Source organism: Lygodium microphyllum, chromosome 19, assembly GCF_053477565.2.
Source record: "Lygodium microphyllum isolate KBCC chromosome 19, Lygodium_microphyllum_v1.1.10, whole genome shotgun sequence".
Lineage (NCBI taxonomy): Eukaryota > Viridiplantae > Streptophyta > Polypodiopsida > Schizaeales > Lygodiaceae > Lygodium > Lygodium microphyllum.
This window is the reverse complement of record NC_141153.1, coordinates 78,864,419-78,889,893: the sequence shown is the minus strand read 5'-3', so window position 1 is coordinate 78,889,893 and position 25,475 is coordinate 78,864,419. Positions and strand designations below refer to the sequence as shown.

The 25,475-nt window shown below is 44.4% G+C and overlaps 1 protein-coding gene across 3 annotated transcripts in view; it reads left to right on the top strand.

Annotated features, from left to right (window-relative positions):
• Positions 1-25,475, top strand: part of LOC148020071 (kinesin-like protein KIN-7K, chloroplastic) — a 96,133-nt gene that overhangs the window by 51,361 nt on the left and 19,297 nt on the right. For all 3 annotated transcript variants that reach the window (XM_087700349.1, XM_087700348.1, XM_087700350.1), the window contains one exon: positions 22,257-22,346. In XM_087700349.1, the coding sequence (XP_087556475.1) occupies positions 22,257-22,346 (90 nt within the window). The remainder of the gene's footprint in view (positions 1-22,256; positions 22,347-25,475) is intronic.

The following is a 25,475-nucleotide window of genomic DNA, read 5'->3' as shown; positions in this document are numbered from 1 at the left end:
TTGAGGGGCAGTACCATTGCGTATTGCAGTAGGGCCCATCTTATATGGGAATGCCTCTGAAGCTGCAGCATGTAAAACCTTCGCTAGAGATCTAGTGGCATCTTCCAATGGTTCATGTTGGTCTAGCTAACTTAAGCCATCTCGTACTGCATCACTATAGATGTGCGACGTTTGCTCTAGAAATTCATAATGCAGGAATGCGTGTGACTGTGTGCATGTTTCTTGTCTCTGACTACATGCTAGAGTAAATTTCAAGATTGCATGGTCAGCCGCTATACTGATAAGCTTATCAGATATCTTGAAATCCTTAATTTTTGGAATTAACGCTGGCGAGCCCATTACATAGTCCACCACACTGGCCCCTTTTTTGCTGTTCCAACAAGTGAAAGTATCCACTCCCGGCCATCTTAACAAGCCATTGAATATAGCCAATCCATGAGCACTTCCCAAAGCTAGTAGATGGGATCCATATGTTGTCAATGCCTTATCTTGAGATGTACTGGCAAGCCCTAGTTCATCCAAAGCCAATTCCTTAAACATTTCATGTTCAATATCATAAAAGGCAGATTGCTCATTTCCTGTTCGAGCATTAAAGTCTCCCACTAGTAGTATGTCCCCAATACTTGCATATCTCGTAATATCTTCATGTAGTACTTCAAATGGTGATCCCTCCCCAATAGCAAATGTTGAAGAGGCAGGTGGGAAGTAGCATACAGTAACATATAGATCCCTTGGGTGCCCTATCCTTAGCCTTACCCACATGTATCTAGCATGCACATCTCGTGACACCATGTGAATCATGTCTTGGAGGCTCTCACGATAAAGAATAGCCACCCCTCTTGACCCCTTGGTTCCTCCTGGTCTACAGGGTTGAGGTTTGTATGCGCTCTCCCACTTGTATCCCACAACATCCGGTAATCTAGAATTTGTACATTGATGTGTCCCTGTATACATAGCCATATCTATCCCATGAAAGGTGTCCTCAAAATAACCTTCATCGAGTCTCATTGAAACATTACAATTCCAAAGGGACATCTTCAACGTCTCATAGGCCTTGTACTGTCATTGTGACCTCCGTTTTGCTATGATTACTCTGCCATCTCTATACACAGCATACTTGCCTTCTTTACGTGCCTCCAGCACTTTTGGCATGCAAGCCCTTCTATGCTCTAGCTGTGCGGATGTGAGATCCTCATCGAGGCAAATCTTTTCACCCTTCAAAGCCTTTCTTTTTGATAAGAAGGCCCTTTTGCTATCCATGTCCCCAAATTTCAGCATGAGGATCTGACCTCTTTGGCCATTTGGATCACCTATTCTCCAAGCATCCATAATGCATGTCTCGTCTGCACCCATCTTAGCACAAAGTGTTTTAGTGTCCTGTTGGGGGTTTCCTTTTTTAGTCCATCCCACCACATGTACACGCAATGCATGGAGTTTCCTCTTTGCTTCCTCCTCTAGTGTTGCATTCATCATTTCTACTTTGTTCTGAGGCACCCTTTGTTTCTTCTGACTACCTCAATCCATTGTGCATTTTCATTCACTGTTTGCTGAACATTTTCTACTTTCTTTCGAGCTCTCTCTACCACATTCACCCATGTGTGCATGTCTTTTTTTAAACTTTCCACCTCTTTCTTTAATTTTGGTGCATCTGGCATTGGTGCATCCATCATTGACTTGTATGTCACTAATTCATTCTTACATGACTCTAACTGCCTTTTGAGTTCACCAATCTCCATGTCCTTGGCTGCTATGCGTGCATTTGTATCGGATTTCAACGCATCCATATTTGCTTTCCAAGCGTCTCTTACCGTGTTCAAGTTATCTATCATATCCATTTGCAAGTCAACCTTGATTTCTTTATATTTTGCATCATCCCAGCCATTAGAGCATGATTTCTTGTTTGCTTCTACAACATCACTTAGTTCTTCCTTGAATGTCTCTTGCAATTTTCCATATACGTCTTTTTGCTTTGTGTCCATATCATTCATGACTTTTGCTGCATGTTGCCACACACCGCCATGCACGCTTTCAGGTTTGTATCCATTTCAGCATTCAATTCCTTTCCCCATGTTTCATGCATTGCATTCATGTCACTTGTCACCTTGTCAAACATTGGCATCCATATTGCTGCAATCTCAGCTCTTATGAGGGCTTTCATGTCATCCAAACCATTTGTTGCAGTCAGCCTTTGCATCTTTGTCCATCGCTTGGCACTTGTGGGAGTGGCATTTTCACGAGCTCTCCTGTTTTTTCTATAGTATAACTTTTCGTCCTTAGTGGGGGTCTTGTACTGCCCTTCTGATGCAGTCCCTCCTATGGTTGGCCCGATTGGTTGTGTATCAAGTTCGGTCTCATGTCCACTGGTTTCTTTGTCAGTAGTCTTTGCCATCTCGCAGTTTAGGGCAGCCACTCAGTGTGCTTGCATTGACCCTGCAGACCCTTCTTAGACAACATTCAATACACAATGACTTCCAGGGCAGCCAGAGTCTTCCTATGCAGAGATGGGACTCTGTAGGACAGTGACTATTTCTCTGCGCAGAGATGTGCCCTTGCAGAGCAACGCCTTCGTGTCAGCACTCACGTCAGTGTTGTCAGAGCTCCCGCACTGCACATCAGCACCTGTCTCACGCCTGCATCCAGTCAGGCAGTTGTCACGTCAGCATCGTCACGCCAGCGTCCAGTCGGGCAAGAGAGAGTAACGTCCACTTTGGTCTTGGAGTAACGTCCACGAAGTCCACATTAGTCGCGTCAAGCGTCATTCGCGTCACAACATCCTGTCAGGCGTCAGAGCATCCCGTCAGGCATCTGGTGTCATCACCCCGTCAGAGCATCCACAGAGAGAGAGAGAGAGAGAGAGAGAGAGAGAGAGAGAGAGAGAGAGAGAGAGAGAGAGAGAGAGAGAGAGAGAGAGAGAGAGGTGCCATGCACGGAGGAGCCGCCTCCGGGTTCTGAACTGCCGCCGGCAGGCAAACGCTCTAAGCACACTTCAGACGAGCCAATGGGTCCTCAGGACCGTTCCTATGCGCAGGTTGCCTCCGAACCTGTGGATTCGCAGGAAATAGATTGGGAGCATTTGCTGGACTTTGCCAATACTCTGCTTGGCGATTATGTCCAGCATAATAATGAAACTTTCTCTGCTGCGGCTGCGGATGATGTGCTGGAAGCGACAGTGGACCCAAAATCAGTCTTGCGGTCCTTCTCGGTGTTCTATGACCGTGCAGTTATACTTTTTTTCACCGGCAAGATCCCAGTGCTCTCACATATTCGCCAGTGGATGCACCACTTATTGCAAGGGGAGTATGTTGAGGAGATCTTCCTTGGCCCTCGCGGCTTTTATGAGGTGCTGTTGAAATCTGAATCGCATCGAGCTGAGCTACTGTCCAAGTTGCCACTATTCTTTGACCGCCGCTTGGTCCATGTGGTACCATGGCGCCCTATGGCTGACTTCCAGCGTCTGCTTCAACGCGAATGCCCGGTGTGGGTGGAAGTGGAAAATTGTCCAGCGGTATATTGGCCATTGTTGAAAGACGCGATGGCGGTTGTGGGCACAGTGCTGGTTCCCCCCAGCCTCAGGGCTATGAACCGAAACCGTCTATGCATGTTATGGGATACGGCCAGGAAACGGCCTGCGTGGCTTCGCCTCAATTGCGCTGGCATGCATCCTTTGCATTTTCGCCTGAAATGGGGCAATTTTGCCGGACACTGCTTTTCATGTGGTAAATTAGGGCATTTTGTAGCTGAATGCCCGGAACGGCAACTGTCTTCTGAGGAGGCGCAGGTTGTGCAGCCCAAGGATGACATGGTGCTTGATGCCCAGACACAGGAGACTCTTCAGCCCCCTACTGTCATGGAAAAAGGTAAACAACAGGTCCGAGCTTTGGATTCTCCTAGCTCTGATTGGATTGAGGCACGACAAAAAAAAGGTAAAAAGTTGGACGCAGGCCTGGCAGATCCTGGGCCTCATGTTTCCCCGGATTCCGTGCGCACGTACACGCGCAGGAAAGACATGATCACCCCACAGCAGGTTGTGCGTACCATGGCCCCGTCAGCCCCCCGCAATCCGTCTTCAAGGAAAGTCTATTCCGAGGGCCCCAAGGGCCCACCTGCTAAGCTGGCGTTTGATGCGAAAGGCAACGTGATTACTCCTTGGGATAGGCGTTATCCCCGCCCTGCTCCCAAGGTAGTGGATTTCCCTTCTACCTCTAAAGCAGGTCGCCCGAATTCATTTGCAGTATTGGCTGATTTTCTGGATGAGGGTGTCCTGGATGCCCTCGCGGAAAAGATGCAATCGAGGCAACAGGCGCCTCGTTCCTGACTTCCTTTGTTTGAAAATATATGAAGATTGCCACGTGGAACGTGCGAGGCATTTGCTCTCGCCATAAGCAGCATACCATGTGGTCTGTCTTGCACGAAAATCAGTGGGATGTATTATGTGCAGTGGAGCACAAAAGTCATGGTGAGGCAGGAAAGGTTGTGGATTGTCGTGGATTTCGTCTGTTTTATGCAGGGACACATGCTAAGCATTATTCGGGCGTGTTGATGATTGTTCATGAGAAATACCAGCCTATTCTTGTTAAAAATGATGTGCACGGCCGCTTTCTGGTAATCGAGGTCCTATTTGAAGGTGAGATTTTATGGCTGCTGGGACTTTATGCTCCCAATGATCCCACATCCCGACGGGATCTATGGTTGACTTTGCAGGGCTCCATGGCACTTGGCCGCAGAGGGTTTTTGATGGGAGATTTCAATATGTGTGTTGACTCTTCGCAGTCCACCTCAGGGCATTCGGTAATGGACACGCCAGAAAGCCGGGTGTGGAACTCCTTTGCTTTGCACATACTTAAGCAAGATCTTTGGTCGTGGCTTCACCCTTCTGTTTCAGGTTTTACTTTTCATTCTGCGCAATATGCAACCACTTGGTCGCGATTGGACAGAATGTATATCATGCAGGGGGATGATTTTCTTCCCGAGATGCTGGAGATGAAGGTCTTGCAGCAATATGCGTTGTCGGATCATTTTCCCCTCCAGCTTGAGATGCGGGCACAATCTGTTGCACCTTTTATGCAGTTCCTGGATAAGCTCCCTTTACGCTTCAACTCCTCTTATTTGAAGCATCCAATTTTTCAGGATTATATGCAGCAACTGATTGAGAGGTTCTTATTGGACTTCGCCTCTGAGGGCTTGGCTTCGTTTGCACGCCTGCTCTCTAATGTGCAGCGGGTTGCTCGGCAGTATGGGATTCACACTGCCTCTCTTTGTCGCCGCCGTCGACTTGCAGCAGAGGACTTATTGGCCTTGGTCCGTTCCTTGCTCCTGGATTCCCCAGATGATGATTTTCTGCTGTCACTGGAGCGGCGTTTGGCCCATCTTATTCAAGTCTTTAGCTTGAAATCTTATCAGCAGGCCAAGCTGCATAACTTGACTGACACATTGCAAGATAATGCCTGCCAGTCTCATAAGTTCTTTCGCGCCTTGCATGCTTCTCCGGCTCGCGAAAATATGACTCGACTTCAGGACTCGGAAGGTCGCATGGTCACTGATCCGCAGACCATTATCAATATGTGCAGAAATTATTTTATGGATCTTTTTGGTTCTTCATCCTTGCTGTCTAGCCAGGTTACGCATGCCCGCTCGGTCTTCTATCAGCTGGTCCACCAGCAGGTTCCGCTTGATATGCAAGCCTCTTTGGAGGCGGATATTTGCGAAGATGAGGTTATGGATGTGTTGTTGCACCTGCCTAAGGATAAAAGTCCTGGTTGGGATGGTCTCACTAGTGAATTTTTTGAGCACTCAGCCACGCAGTTGGTAAAGCCTTTGGTGGTCATGTTCCAACAGGTTTGGGAAACAGGGGTCATGCCTTCTTCATGGAAAGAAGGCCTCATCAAACTGATCCCCAAGGTCCCTTCGCCGTCAAAGCTGCAACACTGGAGACCAATTTCGTTGATGGGCGTGATGTATAAAATCTTTTCCAAAGTGCTGGCAAATCGGCTTCACAAGCACCTTCCAGCTCTTGTGCACCCCCTCCAATATGGTTTCATTAAGGGACGCAACATTTTGCACAATATCTTGAATGTGCAAATGGCTATTGATTATGCGAGGCACTCCAATCAGCAAGTGGTCTTGATTCAACTGGACCTGGAAAAGGCGTTTGACTGTGTGGACTGGTCTTTCCTTGCAGAGCTTATGTCTGCTATGGGCTTTGGGATCCGCATGTCCCGATTGATCTACACCATTAGTACTGAGGCTTCTTCAAGAGTTATGCTTAATGGTGGGGTCACCGAGCCATTTCTCCTTGCACGCTCGCTCAGACAAGGCTGCCCTTTGAGTCCTCTCTTCTTTGCCTTGGCAACTCACCCGGTCCTTTCAATGTTATCCTCCATGGCGGCTTTTGCCCAGCTGGCAGGGTTATCTCTTCCTTTGGGGCAGCACTTCATTAGCCAATCCTTGGCTGATGACTCCTTTATGATTTTGCAGGCGGACAGGGATAACATTCGCAAGGCATTAGATGTTTGGACGCTCTTTGGTCAAGCTTCTGGTCTTCGCATCAATGCCTTCAAGTCAGCCATTCTCAGTTGCACGGAGCCTGATTTAGAGTCATTAGGCTGGCAGGGCCAGGTGGTTTCTCGTGGCGCGATTGTCAGGCATCTTGGATACCCATTGGGGGTGGATGTACGGCCAAAGGCCCTGCTGGAGTGGATTTCACGCAAACTGGCCGTGAAGTTTATGTATTGGAAGTCGCAAGCCTGGCCGTTCCATGTCCGCCTCAAGGTGGCTCAGACAATTATGCTACCAATGCTGACGTATTTCCTGCCATTACTGCCATGGACGCCCAGTACTTTGAAGGCTCTTACTCATCCCATTCGTTTCATGCTATGGAAGAAAGATTCACTGCAGGCAGGCATTTCCTGGATTTCATGGTCACATGCATGTACCCCTAAGCGCATGGGTGGTGGAGCTATTTTGGATGCAGAAACTCATATGCTGGCTCTTCGTTGGTCTCTGTTTCGTGCCATGTGTGTGGATCATCACCCGTGGACCATCATAGCCCGTTATTTTCTTGAGGACAGCGGCCTCCGCCAGGGTAACACACAGCTTCGAGCCTCATGGTGGCATGTCCTTAATGCTGACGCTCGTTTCTCCAGTCCCTCTTCCTCTTTGTTAGTGCATTTGGTCGGCTCTTGGAAAGTGGTGCTCCAAAAGGCCCGTTGGCATCCTGTAGGGGACCGCGTGCAGACAAATTCTTTTCAGCTGGAATTGTTGGCGGTATCCACATTACTTTCATGGGAAGATAAACATCAGCTCAGACCAAGATTTAACCGCATGGCCCGTTTGGGTGTGACTTCGATTGCGGATGCTACCCTTGCCACTCGCAATGTCCTTGCATCATTTCGGACTGCTAGGAGACTTTTCAGGATCCCGCGCGGATACCGTGATTTGTGGGGGAAGCTTTCCTCGGAACTTCAGGGTAGGCAACCCTTTCCTGCCCTGGCTATGGATCGCCCTTGGCAGGACTGGGACCTTGCAGGCCGGTTGAGTCTGGAAAATGCCTCTACTAATCAGGTGTATCATCTTCTCATTAAAGATCACCAATGGTTGGGCGTGAAAGTTAATGCTGTTTGGGGCCTGCGGAAATCACTGTCATGGTGGCAGGCAGCGCTGATGGAGGGATGGCAGAACAAGACACCTTTCAAATGCAAGGTCTTTCTGTGGCGGGTAATGATTGGTGGTCTTCCTCTTGCCTCGGCCCTTTCCAAGCGTCGAATCTCGAATGGCACTTGCTTCTTCTGCACCACTTCGGCGGAATCGGCCCGACATCGTTTTCTTTCTTGCCCGCTCGCCAAGAATATCTGGTCACTCTTGTCACGAATCTGGCACGCGGTGGTGGGGTCTTCACTGACTCCCTTCGATTGGGTTTTTGTGCGCCCGAAGTATCCCACACCACCACCGTTACATATGAAGATCTTATTCCATTTTTTCAGATACTGGGGATGCTGGCACATTTGGACCACCCGAAATGCTTTTCTCTTTGATTCGGCTTCTAATGTACCGCGACATATTGCAAGGCTTAAAGGGCTCTTGCATTGGCAGCTAGATCTCATCAGGCACTCTGACTTGCTCCCTCGGGAGGATTTGTATTCCTGGCATTTGGCAATTGCCTCTGGGTCCTTGCCATGATTGGTGTAACTTTTTAGTACCCTAGTCCGGGGATTTCCCGCACGTTGGCCTATGGCCCTCGTGCCTCTTGTACTCGTGTAATCATGTAATCTTGTACTTTCTTCGTAATTAATACAATTACCTTTTACGAAAAAAAAAAGAGAGAGAGAGAGAGAGAGATTAACGTCTACATAAGGCCAATGTGGCCTATGAGACAAAATCCAGATTACATCCATGTCTAATGTCATCTCATCAGTAAGGTAAAGATAACATTACAAGTAAGTGGGCGGCCTATGAAACAATACTGGAAATATCTATACGATGGGGCTATACCAGGGTTGAACCATGTGTAGTGTTGTTCCATTGATAGAAAAGGAAAGGAAAGGAAAGGAGAACCAGATCTGATTTAGCCATGTACAAAAGTGTGGTGGAGACTATGGGCTGTAGGTGGTCTCAAGATCTACACATGATCTTGTCAGAAGTGGAGCAGCGGTGGAAGCATAAACATGTGCTGAAATAAACTGCTGAAACACAAGACAAAAAGAGAAAAGAAAAGAACATGATACAGATGAGAACTCAGATGTATGCACGGGAAATGGAATCCAAATATCTGAACACGAGACAGTCGCATACAACAGTGAGTCATTGGTTGCGTGGGCACTGGCACTGGCACTGGCTCCTCTCTCCACAGAGTCTGCAGATGGTGAAGGTGATGATGATTGAGGAGGAGCCACTGAGTATAAATAGGCTGAAAAGTGGGGAGCAATAAATGCTGGTCGGCCAGCATTAATGTTGGCCGACTGGTGCATAAAATGCTCCACTGGCTTAAAATGCCACACCAGAAAAATACCTAAAATACCTAATAAAAATGCCCAGGCCAGATCAAGCTCAGACTCACACATGAGCTGACAAATGCTTTGCTAACATCCTCTCTCAGATCATGAGTGATCTCATACAATACAATAGTACAATGAAAAAGGGATCAGAAACTATACAACATAGAACCACCAAGTAGAACCATGGATACCCAAGCAGTGGGTGATCAAGCCACCACCAAGGTGCCTCGGAGAGAACGTGATGTCGATGTCAATCGTACCAAACACCTGAAAATATAGAAGATCATAGCATGTCTCTGTGTCCTTCATCAATGTCTCGCAGGAGCATACAAGACCATCCTGTCAAAAATGCCCCTGAACATAGGTGACCATGGATTCCCCGCCTTTGGCCAGACTGCCAAAGTGTCCCCTCATGTGAGCTCCAGACGAAAGCCGCCCGCTCTCTGTCAGATAACCAGCTCATCATGAACCTGGATGTCAATCCCAGCTCCAGGATTTGATTCCGCCAGACTGAAGTCGATGCGTCAGGGACGTCCCTCTCTGGAACCTGTGCACCTGTATAAAAGTATAGATGAGGCGCGGCTACCCCATCTGAACACCCGCTCACACTCCCTCTCTGGCACAAGAGAGGCGTGAGGGATGATCTCATCACCACCACTAGAAAGCAGCCAAGGAAGGGGCCACCAAGCCCTTCCCGCGATCCGAAGAAGAGGATCCCTTCCGCGCCTTGGACTTCACCTTGGTCGAAGGATTTGAGTCGGAGTCTGATGAAGGAGAGGACTCATCGGTAGAGTCAATATCCCGCTTCGTCTTCTGCTCCTTCTTCCTGGAAGCCACTAACGTCTTGCAGTCCTTCCGCAAATGTCCCTTCTTGCCACAGTGGTAACACTGGGCCTTCGACTTCTTTTTCCTGGCACCCCTCTCTAAAGCTACATAAGCTTCACCTCCGTAATGTGCCGGAAGCTGCCCCTGTAATCTCAAGGATATCTCATGCTCAAGAAGCATCGAGGTCATATGTGTAAAACTGACAGTCGATGATGTCTGCGCCCGCAAAGCATTGGCCACTCCATCAAACTCCGGGGGGAGCTTGTAGAGGACCGTCCCGACGAGACGCGCCTCGGGAAGAGCAGATTGCATGTGCCGAAGCTGGTCCTGTACCTGCGTAACACGAAGAAGAAAAGACTGAATAGTATCTTTCGGCTCAAACTTCATCTGCTGGAGCTGGCCATAAAGTGTGACTGCCCGCATGGTGGAAGGTGCCTCGTACATCTGCTGCAACTTCTGCCATACTTCAGGAGATGTCCTACAAGAGGTAACCGCCGGTAAGACCGCTTTAGAAATACACCGAAGCAATGCCGAGTAAGCACGGGCATCGTCCGAGTCCCATGTGAGCACCGCTTCCTCATGGTTGTCCTCATCAAAGTCGTTAGGAAGAGGAAAAGGACGGAGAGGTCGAGGAATAGCTCCACAGACGATGTACCATAACCGCTTCTGCACAAACCAAGCTTTCATGACAGCACTCCATGTGAGATAATCAGGTCCATGTAACTTATCATCAGTGGAAGTGCACGGAGGAGCCATATGGAGAGGATAAGAAGAGAAGTAGAGAAGAGATGGAATTGAGAGAGGAAACACAGCCAAAACACAAGCACAGACTGCAGAAAATGAGAGTGCACATGCAATATAACCCAAAGTCTGATCAATAGAAGACAAAATCTATTGCAGAAAGTCAAAAAAATCAGTCAAAAACTGCCAAAAACAGCAAAAACGGCCTGAAGTAACAGTCACCCAGCCACGAGAGACGCTGAATCAGCAAAATGCAGGCTGTAGACTGGAGAAAAACAGGTAGAAAACTGTCGCCAGCAGCTGCAGATGAAAAACGCAGGCAGCAGAGGGTGCGGAGGCAGCAGGCGATGACAAAACTGCAAAAAACGCAGGCTGAAACAGCCCCAAAACAGGACGCCTGGCTGCTACAGCAATCACTTGATCAGCAGGGGTACAAAACAGTCCTGAAATCAGCAAGAAAACATAGGAGGAGCACAGATCGTGAAATCTGATACCATGTGAGAAGTGGAGCAGCGGTGGAAGCATAAACATGTGCTGAAATAAACTGCTGAAACACAAGACAAAAAGAGAAAAGAAAAGAACACGATACAGATGAGAACTCAGATGTATACACAGGAAATGGAATCCAAATATCTGAACACGAGACAGTCGCATACAACAGTGAGTCACTGGGTGCGTGGGCACTGGCACTGGCACTGGCTCCTCTCTCCACAGAGTCTGCAGATGGTGAAGGTGATGATGACTGAGGAGGAGCCACTGAGTATAAATAGGCTGAAAAGTGGGGAGCAATAAATGCTGGTCGGCCAGCATTAATGCTGGCCGACTGGTGCATAAAATGCTCCACTGGCATAAAATGCCACACCAGAAAAATACCTAAAATACCTAATAAAAATGCCCAGCCCAGATCAAGCTCAGACTCACACATGAGCTGACAAATGCTCTGCTAACAGATCTCAACTATGATGCGGTCCCTAGCTGCTTCGCTGATATACCTGGTGGTGAGTCTGTGGCGTCTCGTGATAATGGCTCTAATCCGACTGTGGTGTGGCCTCCTCAGACGTGGTCCTGGTAGATGGGGTCATCGTGCTCGATGAAAGGAAATGGCTCTATCCAATGTGACTCCACGGTGTGGCCTATAAGGTGTCTGGCAGGGTAGTTCTGTCTCTGCTAGGCTGGTAGTGTCAGTAGGGTCGGCTATGTAGAAGAAGTCTATCACTGCTCTCTGTGTGTGTCCCTCTGGGTGAGCTGGCCTCCTGTTTCGCAGTAGTGCAATTCGGCGCCTCTCGAGCTCCAGGAGGAAGAGACCTAGGCATCTTTGGTCCTCGTACTCCATGATGCGACGAAGGGATCCAAATCCATCCCGGAAGAGGCAGTGGTATCGTCCTCGTATGTCATAGTATACTGTGCATCTGCATATGTAGTGCTCCTCTGTCTCAGGCTCTCGACCACAAAGCTGGCAAGTCCTATCCTCTGCTAGGGTATTAATCCATCTGCGTGTCTCCATCTGGAGCCTATGTGAGGAGGTGCGAATTTGTCCAATAGCAACCCATACGCTATGGGAGAGATGGGTGTCCACATATGCTGGCCGAATAGTGAAACCATCATCAGAGAGGCACAAGAAATGACTCCTGTAGAACTCCATCCTCGATCCTAGAGGGAGTGGTGGGTGGATCCATGTCCTTGTTGTCTCAGTCCTGAAGATATCAGCTCTGATCACCTGGTTCAACTCTGATCGTATGGGAGAAAGTGTAGGGCAGTCAAGGCTATAATCCAAAGGTGGAAGACGGTCAATATCCAAACCATGTAGGCTCATCCAAATAGCCATCTGTGAAAACCAATAGTTCTTCTCGCCTCCTGTTGCTAGTTGTCTAGATGAGGTTAGTGCCAATCTATAGTATCTATGGCGTGGAAGTTCCCATAGTCTGTGCCAATCTAGAGAGAGAGAGAGAGAGAGAGAGAGAGAGAGACTTGGGGGAGAGAGAAATAAGAAGGGAAAAAAAGAAAGGAGAAAGAAAAAAAGAAAGTTGTAGGCTTGAAGGAGAGTGGCCAAAAAGTGCTTTTTTGTACTAAATTGTATGGATATGTATTTTACCGTACCGTACGGATACGTTCGTACTACGTACGAAGACAATCTTGACAACATGATAAGAGACTAATATGAAATGACTAAAACAGATGCACATGTGGTCACTAAGTGTGAACTTGCTAAGGATAGATGAGGTGGCACAGTGAATGTGCCATAACCAAGAGTGAACTACACGGGTGTAGTTCAATTGTGAAATCACTGGCATATCCTCCATGTTAGTCACCTAATGTGCCACTAAGTAAAGTTGTGCCACATCGCCAAGGCATGTAGTGGATACTAGCTCATGTGGAGCTCGACATCTCAACATACTTATGCAACTACCATATCCATGCTAGTCAGTCCACATTCTCTTATGGATCCATTGTGCACACATTCCGCATGCATGGTGAATCCCCATGGGTACTTTTTTCGAACCCACCCATCCTATTACTTATGTAGCAATAACACTTCAATTGTTACAAGCAAGAATGCCTTTGTGGATAAGGCTCGTTTTATTACGTGGAATTCCACCACTTGGTTTGGTTTAGAGCCTATGCTGGATTCTCTGCTGGCCCATCTTGACCATATATTTTCAATGGAGAACTGCAATGCTATAGCAAATGTTGAGTAAATGCAGGGGTTACTTTGTGAGTTTCACAACTAATCATAGCACTTTCCCCTTACAACTTGACCGCTATGTGGCGAGAGATTGAACATTGTATCAATCTCACTTATGAGTTGTATGAGTTTTCTATCAAAGCAGGGGATCATTTGAAAGTCAAGTTGGTCAAGTATAGGTAGTTATGCGCCAAGTTCGCCACTAGTAGCTCACCAAAGTCAGATGACGATCATGTTACATTCTTCTTAATAAGTTGCCTTTTAAATACTTTTACTTTATAGTACAAACCCGATTGCGAACCTTCTTTGAGTTCAAATATTAGTTTTTCCACTAGGCGAGGTTGCATGATCAACTCCACAAGGAGTCCTCTTCTTCATTTTCACTTTCAAAAGGAGATCCAGTAACTACCTCTTAAAAGAGAAATTTGGAGATGGCAATAACTCTCAAGACATGAAGACAACCCAAAATAATGGGAGACTCCTTCCAGAGATGGAACCAAAGAGACCAAAGGAACTATAGGGTTTTCTAGCTAAGAAACGACAAGCTGTGACTGCATCTACAGGCTATACTCCCTTAGAGAGTTAGTAGGGCTACCCCTCTAGTTGTTGCACCGACTACTCCTGCTCTTTTTGGTATATAGCCACCTTAGTGACATGTGCTTGGCATGTGGCATATGGAAAATCCCCTCTTTTATAGCCTTATAGGTATCCTGAAGGATTGGATGAGTGGTTTGCTAACTCCACTCCATTAGATTACTTACCATTAGCACTTTTTGCTACCACTCCAAGGTCTCCTCCTATACCCTCACCTAGGACCACTTCCCCACCTTGCCATGATTTTCACTGGCAAAGAATTATTGATGTGGACGTGCACAATGGTGGCCATACATTTGGGCTAGCATCTTAGGGTGCTCTAAGGTAGTATAGTATTACTTAGTACTCCTAGTTTCTTAGGCTAATGAGTGAGGCCCATAAGCTAATCCGTCCTTAGGTTACTTTTCTCTAGGATTCTCCTTCATCTCTTCTATTGCATTCACACCTTCACATCCTTCATTACTTTGTGACTCGTTTATCTTAGCTTTACTTTGGTTTTTTAAAGCATTAAGCATCTCATTATATGAGACTCTAGGTTGTAGATTTCAATCTCATTTGCAAGGGTTTGTATTTCAGTCTAGGACTAGCATGTAAGTCAGCATCGGTTCTCCTTAGGTTGGTGAAATGGGTTACTCATTATTCCTTTGTGGTTTCATCCTCCTTGGAGACTTGCTCTTCTACAAGCATAGAGGCTACCCCTCTTGTGGTGGATCTTGTGACATCTCTTGATGCTATCACGGCGGCTACTTCTCCGCAGTATGGAGGCTAATCCTCTCGAGGTGGTTCTTGTGACATCTCTTGATACTACCACAGTGGCTACTTCCCCCTAGCTCCTCTAGCTAGGGTACTTTAACTTCTTTCTTCTTCATGGTTCTTAGCACCACATGAAGATCAACATTTGGTTCCTCATCCTCCTTTGGCATTGACATCCATGGTTGAGATGGGGGTTCCTACCCTTTGTATTGCATGATCATCATTATCTTTGGCATTGACTCCATGGTTGAGATGGGGGTTCCTACCCTTTGCATTGCATGATCATCATTATCTTTGTAAAATAGTGCTTGGGAAAGTGAACGATTTTTCCGTGAGGGACACTGTCCAAGTGGCACCTTGATGCACGCGCATTCTCATCACGTAGCATTCATCTATGTAGAGCACCTTGAGTGGATCTTGAGTTGTTTCCATTGGTGGCTCTCTCACCATCATATCTCCATATCTCTTCAATATTCTTTTCCTTTGTTCAAAGTAGTTTAACATTGCCTTTGGAAGTCTTTGTAGGCCACTGGGTAGTTGACAACCACCCTTTGTCTAATGCCTTGGCCTCTTTGGATGACCCTTTGGACTCTTGAGGTAAGATAACCATCGCCTTTGTAGTCTTGGTAGGTTCTTAGGCAGCCCACATGCACCCATTGACCGATGCCCTGGTTGCTTTGAGGTGGGACATCTTGGGATAAAAACACGGGGTGAACTATGCTTGCAATCCCTTTTTTGGTTCGAGTTTTGGGCTTGAGGGGGTGTTAAGCTAAAAAAGATGCATTGCATATTAAATCTTTATTAGCTCTTAAAATAGCCCCAAAATCACAAATTACCAAAGTTTTTGTGTCCAATAAGACAAAACCTTGAGTTTGGGAGGGTCCACATCTACAAATAGGAGGTTGTCTAGCGGCTTTGTTCATCCTTGTGTCGCAAGTTCCAGCCATTAGCCCACACCATCAATGGCTGCTATTCCTTGTGACGACTACCACGTCTACATCAACATTTGGTGACTTGTTTAGTGCTCCAACCAGTGGTTACAACAACCCTCAAGATCCATCTTCGGTGGATGTCACTCTCCGACTACTCCTTCAGCCCACTCCCACAAGAGTCATCGGTTGTTAGACAACTTTGTCTTTGAGCATCTTGTATACTCTTTCCTTCATTTAGAGTATTCTCTCACTTTAAAGTTATCTTTCTTCTCAATTTGTGTTTTTGCGTATTTGTTTGAGTTATTGTGTTTTAGTTGTGTTCATATATTTTGTTTTTTCTCCTCGCAAACCTTAGCATATCTTCACAACCTATAGTGTCACAAAGTGACCTCTAGATATTTGAGCTTGTTTGTACCAAGGGAGTGAAGTTGCTTACCCCCATCTCAAGCATTAGGTAATGCTCCAAGTGCTTTGTTGAGGTCAATTGGGCACAACCAAATTCTGTTACATTTGAAGTGTATTTAGGTGAAGTTGAAATAATCAAGGTGAATTAGCCTAGTCACCCTTCTCCATCCACTTCATATTTATTATTCATCGCACACTAATAGGAAACTTTACCCCTAACTTTTCTTATGTGCCAATATCTATTTTCAAACCAAGATCTCATTAAGTTCGTCAACCTTTGACTATACCTTATGAACCATATCCTTGGCACATCTCCATAGAAAGGCCCAAGAAGACTAACGTGGAATGCATTGTGAATCCTCCAATGATTAGGTAGCTTCAACTTGTAAGTCACCTCACCGACGATCATGTGCAAAACTTGAAAAGTCCCATAATATTTCATACTCAACATAGGGAACAAGCGGTCTTTCAGCTTCATTTTCTTAAGCCTTGCCTTTTCAAAATGTAAAAGAACCCAATCTTACTCTATAAACTCTAATGCATAGTAGTGATTGTTAGTGGCTTTCTTGTGCTTTACCTAAGTCCTTTGGAGAGCTAGCTTTACTTTCTTGTAAGGTTCTCCAATGGTCTTGACATACGTGTTGCCATCAAAGAGCTTATCTTATATATGTAGAATGGTTGGGATTTTCATCCCCCTTTCTACTATCGCAAGTGGCGCCTTGCTAGTTGAATATGCATAGTGTTGCTATGAGCAGACTCCACCAGTGGCAAATCTTTTTCTCATTTTGTCTTGTGCTTTGATACATAGATTCAAAACATCTAGAATAGTGGAGTTAGTCTCTTCCATTTGCCCATTTGAGTATTGATGAAATGGAGATGAAAATTTATAAGTAGTGACCATATTTTCCAAAAAAAATTGTCATATGTGGATCTTTGTCATTCTTGATAGACTAAGGCACACCATGGTATTTAAAGATGTCGTACATGAGTAAATTTTCCATTTGATTTGTTGTCATCTTTTTTCTCATTGGAATGAAATGGATATACTTTTGAACTTGCATACAGATGCCATCATTCCCTACATGTGTCCTAGGAAGCTCAAAGATAAAACCCATAACAATATTGTCCCATGATCTATTCATAATAGACAAAGGAGGCAATGAACCTAGTGTCTTTTGACAATCAAACTTGATGTTCTGCATACAATGTACATGGATAAAAAATTGGCTCATCTCATATGCTTCTTAGACAACTTAGTTTGATTGAGAAATAACTCAAAAGTTTGATGATTTGTTTGAACAATAAAATCAGCCCCTAGTAGATAGTGTTGCCACGAAGACCTAGTTATCCATGTTTGATGGATGGATCGATTTGTCCGATCTGTCCTGTCAAGTACGACACATCTAATGGAAAGTGTGCGATTGTTTTAAAGTGCTTGCTTGTGACCATTTGGGGTTACTTTTGATGTGGTTGTAGGTGTTGTTTAGGATTCTTCTCCCACAACACATGTAGCCAACCTTGCACGAAGAAAGATACCGAACAACTCTTTTTCATAGACCTTCAAATGCTTTTCGGCGGTCCTATAAAACTCTACTCTTATAGGCTACTACACATCCATCTTGCATGAGAATTATGCCAATGTTCTTTTCACATGCATTACACTTGATGACTAAAGCTTTTCAAATATTTGGCAAGATCGATACTTCATCTTTTTTCTCCATTTGCAGCCTAATTGAAATTCCCTTTATTTTGCATAGCATGAATGTTGAAGAAATTGTATATGCTTCTTAGACAACTTAGTTTGATTGAGAAATAACTCAAAAGTTTGATGATTTGTTTGAACAATAAAATCAGCCCCTAGTAGATAGTGTTGCCACGAAGACCTAGTTATCCATGTTTGATGGATGGATCGATTTGTCCGATCTGTCCTGTCAAGTACGACACATCCAATGGAAAGTGTGCGATTGTTTTAAAGTGCTTGCTTGTGACCATTTGGGGTTACTTTTGATGTAGTTGTAGGTGTTGTTTAGGATTCCTCTCCCACAACACATGTAGCCAACCTTGCACGAAGAAAGATACCGAACAACTCTTTTTCATAGACCTTCAAATGCTTTTCGGCCGTCCTATAAAACTCTACTCTTATAGGCTACTACACATCCATCTTGCATGAGAATTATGCCAATGTTCTTTTCACATGCATTACACTTGATGACTAAAGCTTTTCAAATATTTGGCAAGATCGATACTTCATCTTTTTTCTCCATTTGCAGCCTAATTGAAATTCCCTTTATTTTGCATAGCATGAAGGTTGAAGAAATTGTATGTGAAGTTAGTTAAATATAGGCAAGAGTTTTTTGGAGGTTTGGCAAGATCAACACTTGACGTGAAGTTAGCTGAATATAGACAATTACTTCTTGAGTTTGCTACCATTGGCCCTCCAAAGCCAAAAGACCATTGGCATACATTGTTTTCAAACAAGCCACCATCCAAGTATTCAAATTTGTGCAATATATCATCTTGTTGCTTGTATACCTACCTTTTGATCTTGATTGCCAATTTTTGTGATTTGCATGGCATAAGACATCTTTGAGGGGCAGATCCATGATCCAATGTATCATTAACGAGCCATTTATGAACATGTATGCTAGGGGTGGAGCAATTAAGCTACCTCCCTAGGAAAGACCCTCTCTCAACCTCCTTTATGTGGTACTAGCACCGCTGAAAGGGGTTGAGGTTGGCTTGGGAATTAGGATTGGATTCAATTTTGGTGTGGTTAGAATACTTGGAGCTGTGGATGGTGTGATTTTCAGAGTGGGTCTAATATCCTTGGCCTTCGAGTGAGTCGCCATCTAGATGTTCGGGTTTTTGTCAAAAGGTAAAATGCCTATTCTTTTTAGGCAAGTATTGCCAAAAAGGTCTTTGTGATGTTTTGACTTTACCAGTCCCTTTTTCCTTCAAGGAAGGAGATTGAGCATCGGTATCAAAACATGGTCCATATGTAGGATCAATGGAGGAGGGTGGGATTGGGTCTAAATGTATAAGTACTTGCTTTCCATTTCCTATTACCTTCAATGGAGGAGGGACTCATCAGCACAAGAAGGGGGTTTGTGCATTTGAGCAACCGGGGAGGGTGGTATAGTGTGCAAGAGAGGGATTTCCTGTACAACCAGACTAGAGGACAAAGAGTAATGCACTTGTGGATATGGGAAAGGTGCATAGTACATGTGTGGCATTCTCGGCAACAAAGCACTAGGGTGCAAGTGGTGCACCTAGGAGTGTCTAATGATGGCCGAAAACCAAAATGTACATCAAAGACAATGTGAGCTAAAACTGGATAACCTATGGTAGGTATAAAGTAGGGTTTTAGATTTAAGGTAGATGAATCTAAATATACATGAAAGTGGGAGGGAAGGGCGAGAAATGTGAAGGCAAATGAAATAAAAGATAAAGGATTACCTTGAAGGAGTAGTATAGACATAATTAGATCCACACAAAAATGGATTGCATAAACTTGCTACCGGGCTTGAATATGAAGAATTTGAACCTTTCGTTGTGTCCCAAGTGGATAGTCTTTCTTGGACTGAGAGATGATCAGTTTTGTTAGTGGATTGCTACAACAAAAATGCACCGTGGGAAGGAATATAAAATGAAGAAGAGTTGGGTTTCTATAAGTGGTCCCTAGAAGAAAGATTAGTAGATGTGGGGTGGTTCTCCAAATTAAGACCATAATGCCTCAACATTGCCTCCATTGAAGGACTAGCTTGAGAAAGCACCAGAGGATCCTGAGATGGAGTGGTTTGAGCCATTGTGAATCAACATGTGACATATAGTGTAATCAAGAACAAACCAACAATCCACTATAGCCTCTAGTACCTCTTTAGAAGAGCACCAACTCTAATACCATGTGGAGATATGTGAGTGTTTGCAAAAGAAAACATAGAGTATATGATCACGATTGAAACATAGTGAACGCAAACATCAAAGCAGAAATGCAAAATGGAGATAATTGATTAAGGAACGAATAATGAATGGACGCATATAGAGTGCAGAATAGTAGAGCTGTCCAACAGTCAATGGCTCTCATGGGAGCAGTCTGAGTGTTGATGTGTGTTGTCCACAGGAGATGGATCCTGAGGGAGCAGGCTGAGGGAGGTATTGATGTGTGTTGTCCACTGAAGGCGGATCCCGAATGCAGTAAATACTAGTCTGTGCAAAGGCTGATGAAGAAAGTGCGGAGCATGCCTAAACGAGCTGCTGTAGATGCAAATGCAGATCAGGCCGATGCTGAAAATGTTTCCATGCAACGAACAAAAGCAAGACAGCCTATAGGGATGAAAATGCAGCAGTGGAGAAAGTCCTAATGTTCAGGGCAGCAGCTGGGAGTACCTGAACAGGGGCTGCAGTAGCCGAATAGAGGGCTGGAGTGATTGATGGTGATAGCAGTTGGAACCAAACACAGGTGTGGGCAGCCTTTGGATAATCATGAAAGCAGCTGGAGATGATGAGGAATGAGTTGGCAGTAGTAGCGGGAGGAGCTAGCAACCACTTGACATGATGAACTGGGGATAGATTTGGATAAACTGCAAAACAAGGGATGAAGCAAGTGGCTGGGCAGCTTCCTATTTATAGATGTGGATCATCCCAAAGTTTGGGTGTTTGCTTATGGGACATACAAACTTTGGTAATTTTTGAGTTTCGTAGCTGTTTTAATAAGCCAATGAAGGTTGAATGAGAAATGCTCGTTTTTTAAAGCTCAACAAGGGTGTATTAGCATTAGGATCCATGATTGAATGTATTTGAAAATTGAGTCTCAAGCATGGTTGCTAGATAAGATACTTTGATGTAACGGTTGATGTAAGGTGAAAGAGCACAAGTCTGATCAGAAGTATGAAGGGCTAGGGAGGTGGAGTGATTCAAAGAGAGATTCCACTTGTTTTGTGAAAGGTATCCAGAATCTAGGGTTGCCCTTTGATATATCCTAACATACCCTAATCAAATCATACTTGGCCTATTTAAGATACATTGATTAATGAAGAGATTACTTATATATGCTTGAATTATGTTGCTTTGACTTGTCAAGGTGAAGTTATTCCATGGCGATCCTGATTAGCTTCCGCTATTTTGTCATCCTCATCTTCTTTGCAATCATCAAGGTGCTGTGCTTCCTGTAGCTGCCTCAGGCCTTTAATCAGATTAGATCAGTGGTGGTTTTAGACATGTCGTGGTATCTATATTGCCAGCTCTTTATCATGGTTTGGCATTACAGCCCACAAAATTGGTTGTTCACTCAACCATTGTATTAATGATGTACTTAGCAGTCCTTCACATGACTTTTCCTTTTTTTTTTTCTTAATCTGTGGTTGTTTATCCGAGATGTAATTTGTAGAAAAGGGATGAGGAGCAAATGCTCTAATGCCATATCAAAGCCACTTGAAGCGAATTAGTTTTAGGTCCAGTTTCTAGATTATCTCATGGAGGGTTGCGTGTTTAACACTTGGAGAGCAGTCAGTCAGCTGACACAATCTTAACATCTGCTCCTGTATAAGGGAATCAAGGAACCGGAACTCCAACCTTTTTTTAAACTAGTTTTTTCTCTCGTTCGAATCAACTGAATTTACCAATTTTCACTACATCCTTAGTGCATTACTTTGAAAGACTCCTTTCTAAATCAACACAAATCCACATGCGATGTCCTCTTAGAATGTCCATCTTTATATTTCTTAGATAAAGAAATATCCTTCTGATAACTATTCAGCTCATGAGGTATACTTCATTTGTAATCTGGTGGAGACAGTTTTGCACCATGGTATTTCTACTCAGTACTGGTTCTAGATATTCCCTACCGGTTATACAGCTTCTCTTCTAAAGTTTCAAACTTTGAAAACCATTCTTGGTGAGTTGCAACATGTCATACTCATGAAAAGAGTTGCGGAATAATCAATGTGAGGTGATATGATTTATTGTTGCTTTTGTTATATTTTCAGTGGAACCAATGCTCTGAGTTATCCTCTATGTTTCACTTGGTTTTCTACAAGCTAAAAGAGCATTCAGAAACCTCACCGAATTACCTTCAAGGCATTACTTACATTCCATCTTTACATGTTGCCTCTCTTTTCTTTAAGGAATTCCTGCTTTATATAAAAAATGTCTGTAAAACTTTATTGTTTCTCCGGGAAATTTTGAGTGGTGTTTGATCACTTTATTCTTTCATTAAATGGATGTTTATGCTCCAGGCAACTTTCTGATCACTTTATTTTTCCTTCGAAAAAGAGAATATTCTATATTAGTCAACACCTCAGAAAATGTCTCTGATCACCATGTTTTCTTTCTCAGAGTGAAGAACTAGAGGGTTTGAATGTTGCTGTGCTGGATGGTCTTCAGAACCTTCATGTGGAAGCATTAACTAAACTTTGTCAAGCAAAGGTATGTATTCTCTAGTATTGGTATTGATATATTGCCAAGATGGATCATGGCAGAACATACTTAATGACTCTCATGAAAAGAGAGATATACATATTTTTATGTAGTATGGGGCTTCTTACATGGTAGAACCAGACGATTGTGATCTCATGTTTTCATAACCTTCCATTCCACTTTTGCCTACATAGCTACACTCTCTTAATAGGCTACTGGTGGTCACCGGCTCTAATATTCGCACAGATGATGTGTTTGCTACCCACAGCTAGCATCAAACTGAAGCTTTTAGGGGTCCAGAAGATTGGCAATTTGGAGTGCCTGTAGACTTAAAGACGTGACTGTTCCGTACCATGTTATTACACATAAGGGACAGCTGTATGAGTCTCATAAAACCAAAATTAAACAATCAACGTTCTCTGTTCTGCATACACTTTGGGCATCCTTCCTCCACTTGGTTAAGGTTAGTCACTGTATCAGCACCCTTGCATTTTGATTATACTCTCTTTGAGAAGTCAGTAAGAATTAGTTGATACAAGGTCTGAAAGGGTGCTCCTAAAAGAAGAAGAACTAAGTTCTTTTTCTGCATACAATTTGGCCACCTTTCCTCCACTTGCTCAAGGGTAGCCACTGTTTCAGCATTGTATCATTTTGAGTATGCTGCCTTTGATGAGAATTAGTTGTTGATACAAGCTCCCAATGGGTGTACCTAGTTGATACATGCAGCTAAAAGGTGCAGGGTGCACCTAGTACCCATGCTTTCCCTGTGTGTCTGTCCACAAGGAACTGCATGAGACTGTACTCCAAAAGGCACATCTAGCTGCACTCTACATGTTTTGCTCATCTCTATGCATCGACCATTCAGTCCTTCCCTCCAGAACCATGCATGCTTTCTCTTCTCTACTGTGATGGTTCCCTTGTCTCATCTTACCATCCCCAATTCTGCAGCCTCCTATCCAGCTTTCACCCACCCATGAAAAGGCCTAAAGTTACATCTATGTCTGAAGCTCAAGGTCAATGATTTTGAAGGATGCATCAATGCAATAGAAATACAGATTAAGAAAGAACTGCAGGATCACAAGACAGCTATAAACACTGCCCTCAATGTTAGAGATTACCACGCTCCTGTTGAAAACTGAAAGCAGCGGACACTGGAAGAAATAGTATATTTTCCACATGGCGACATGAATCACAAATTGCATGATTGAATGCTTGGTACCCCTTCCCTCAATTGGGCTTGCATAGCCACATTTCCAATGGCTCATGCTTTTTCTACACTAAACAGAAGAGACCCATAGCTACAAGTTTTTGTCTTGGCAGTACGTATATGGTCTTTGCTGTCATGTGTCTAGAATGTCATTGTTGGGAGAAGCATGCACCTGCAAGATTGGGTTTTTGGCAAACCCAAACTAGCAAGTTTTGTGCAACCACATGTGCAATTGTCTTCCACTTTCTATGCTTCTACACTGTTGGCTATCAGTTTTGTAAATTTCATAGGCTTTAGGAGCTTGAATTGGGCATTTGGGAGGGCACCTAAGTGGGCAGCTGAGCAGCCTATTTGGCCAGCTTCGTTGTCTCGGCCTCATTACTTGGCCTATATATAGGTGCCTCCTCTCCACTCTCGAGTGTCATTTCATTGCATGCCTACATCTTCTGGAGAGGGAGACTGGAGGCACTCTAGTGATAAGCCATGTTCCATGTGGTTTGTACTCATCTTCTCATACCTTGGTTTAGGGATTCCATGGCCCGTTTTTCCATTCATTGATTTTGACTTTTCTTGCTTTATTCTTCATCTTATTTAGTGTTCAGCAGTTGTTTCTATCACTTCTGCTTGCATATCTCATACTCACATGGTATCAAACGAGCAAGTCCCTGGTCTGGGTGCAAATCTTTCTGTTGTTGTCACTATTGTTTCAGATCTATCGGGCTGCATTTACTGGTCCAGGGGCTGCTGTGAATGTTGTGTTTACTGCTGCAGATCATCCTGTGTGCTGGGCAATAATATCTTTGCTGGACAATCTGTTTCTCAGCCTGTCGACTTGTTTTCTCATCCTGTGAATGCTATCATCTCTGTGTTTCCAGTACCACACCATTTGTCTTTGCAAACACTGCCTTCACTTTGACTTCTACTACAATCATCTACCTTTTTCCCAGCCCCATCGACCTTCGCATTTCGATTCCTACAGTTGTCACCTCATTGCCATTAACTTTGATTGACTTGTGTTTTCTAGCTGGTGGTAAATCTGATCATATTCTCACTTAAGATAGGGTTCATGTGTCCGTTGTGTTTAATCACTACATGCTCTTCACTTCAATCCTATCACTTCTATGTGTTTTCAACTTCGTGTTTGAACGGTTGAACTTCTATCTTCATTTCACCATTCAATGGCTCCTCCATGTTTCAAGATTGATGATAAGCTCTAAGACCCTAACTATCTAACTTGGACTCGAGGTATGAAAGTTTGCTTTTCATGCAAAAGCGATTGCAAACCTTGGTTTTGGGATTAACTCCTCGTCCTTAGTGACCATCTCCTCTACAATAATTGGGAGGACATTTTTGAGGAAGCAATCCTTGACTTAGATACAAATGATGACAAATCATATTTGGTGCTTCTTCTACGTATCTTGAAGGAAGTCCTTCCATTGTGCAGGTGAAACTCCAACCAATGTACAAGGCTCCATTGGCCATGTGGGATGTCACCCTCCATGGTTAGCTTTAGACCATTGTTTCAAGTCTACCAACAACATTCAGCCATTCACCCTTGGAGTGACCGGATTCCAAGGCTAGCTTCACAACATGTTGTCAACACTACCCAAAGCTCTTTAGATTGGGACCATCCTCCACCAGCTCCCTCTCGAGTCCGATGGTGTGGCGAACTACCTCATGAGCTCAAATGTCGCCAACACTACTAATTTTTCAGCTTATGACATCTATGTTATTGGAGCATAAGTCTGCACTTTGGTTATAGGGGATGCTGCCATCTCATTCTAGCAGCATCCATGATCATGCACTGGCTACTTCGGATAATGTGACACAAAGAAAAAGGAGGGGCAATGATCTACTTGTGTGGCAAGAAGGGGCATCTCTACAAGCACTACAAGAAGATAGCAACTTTGTGGAAAAAGGAGAAGGGCAAT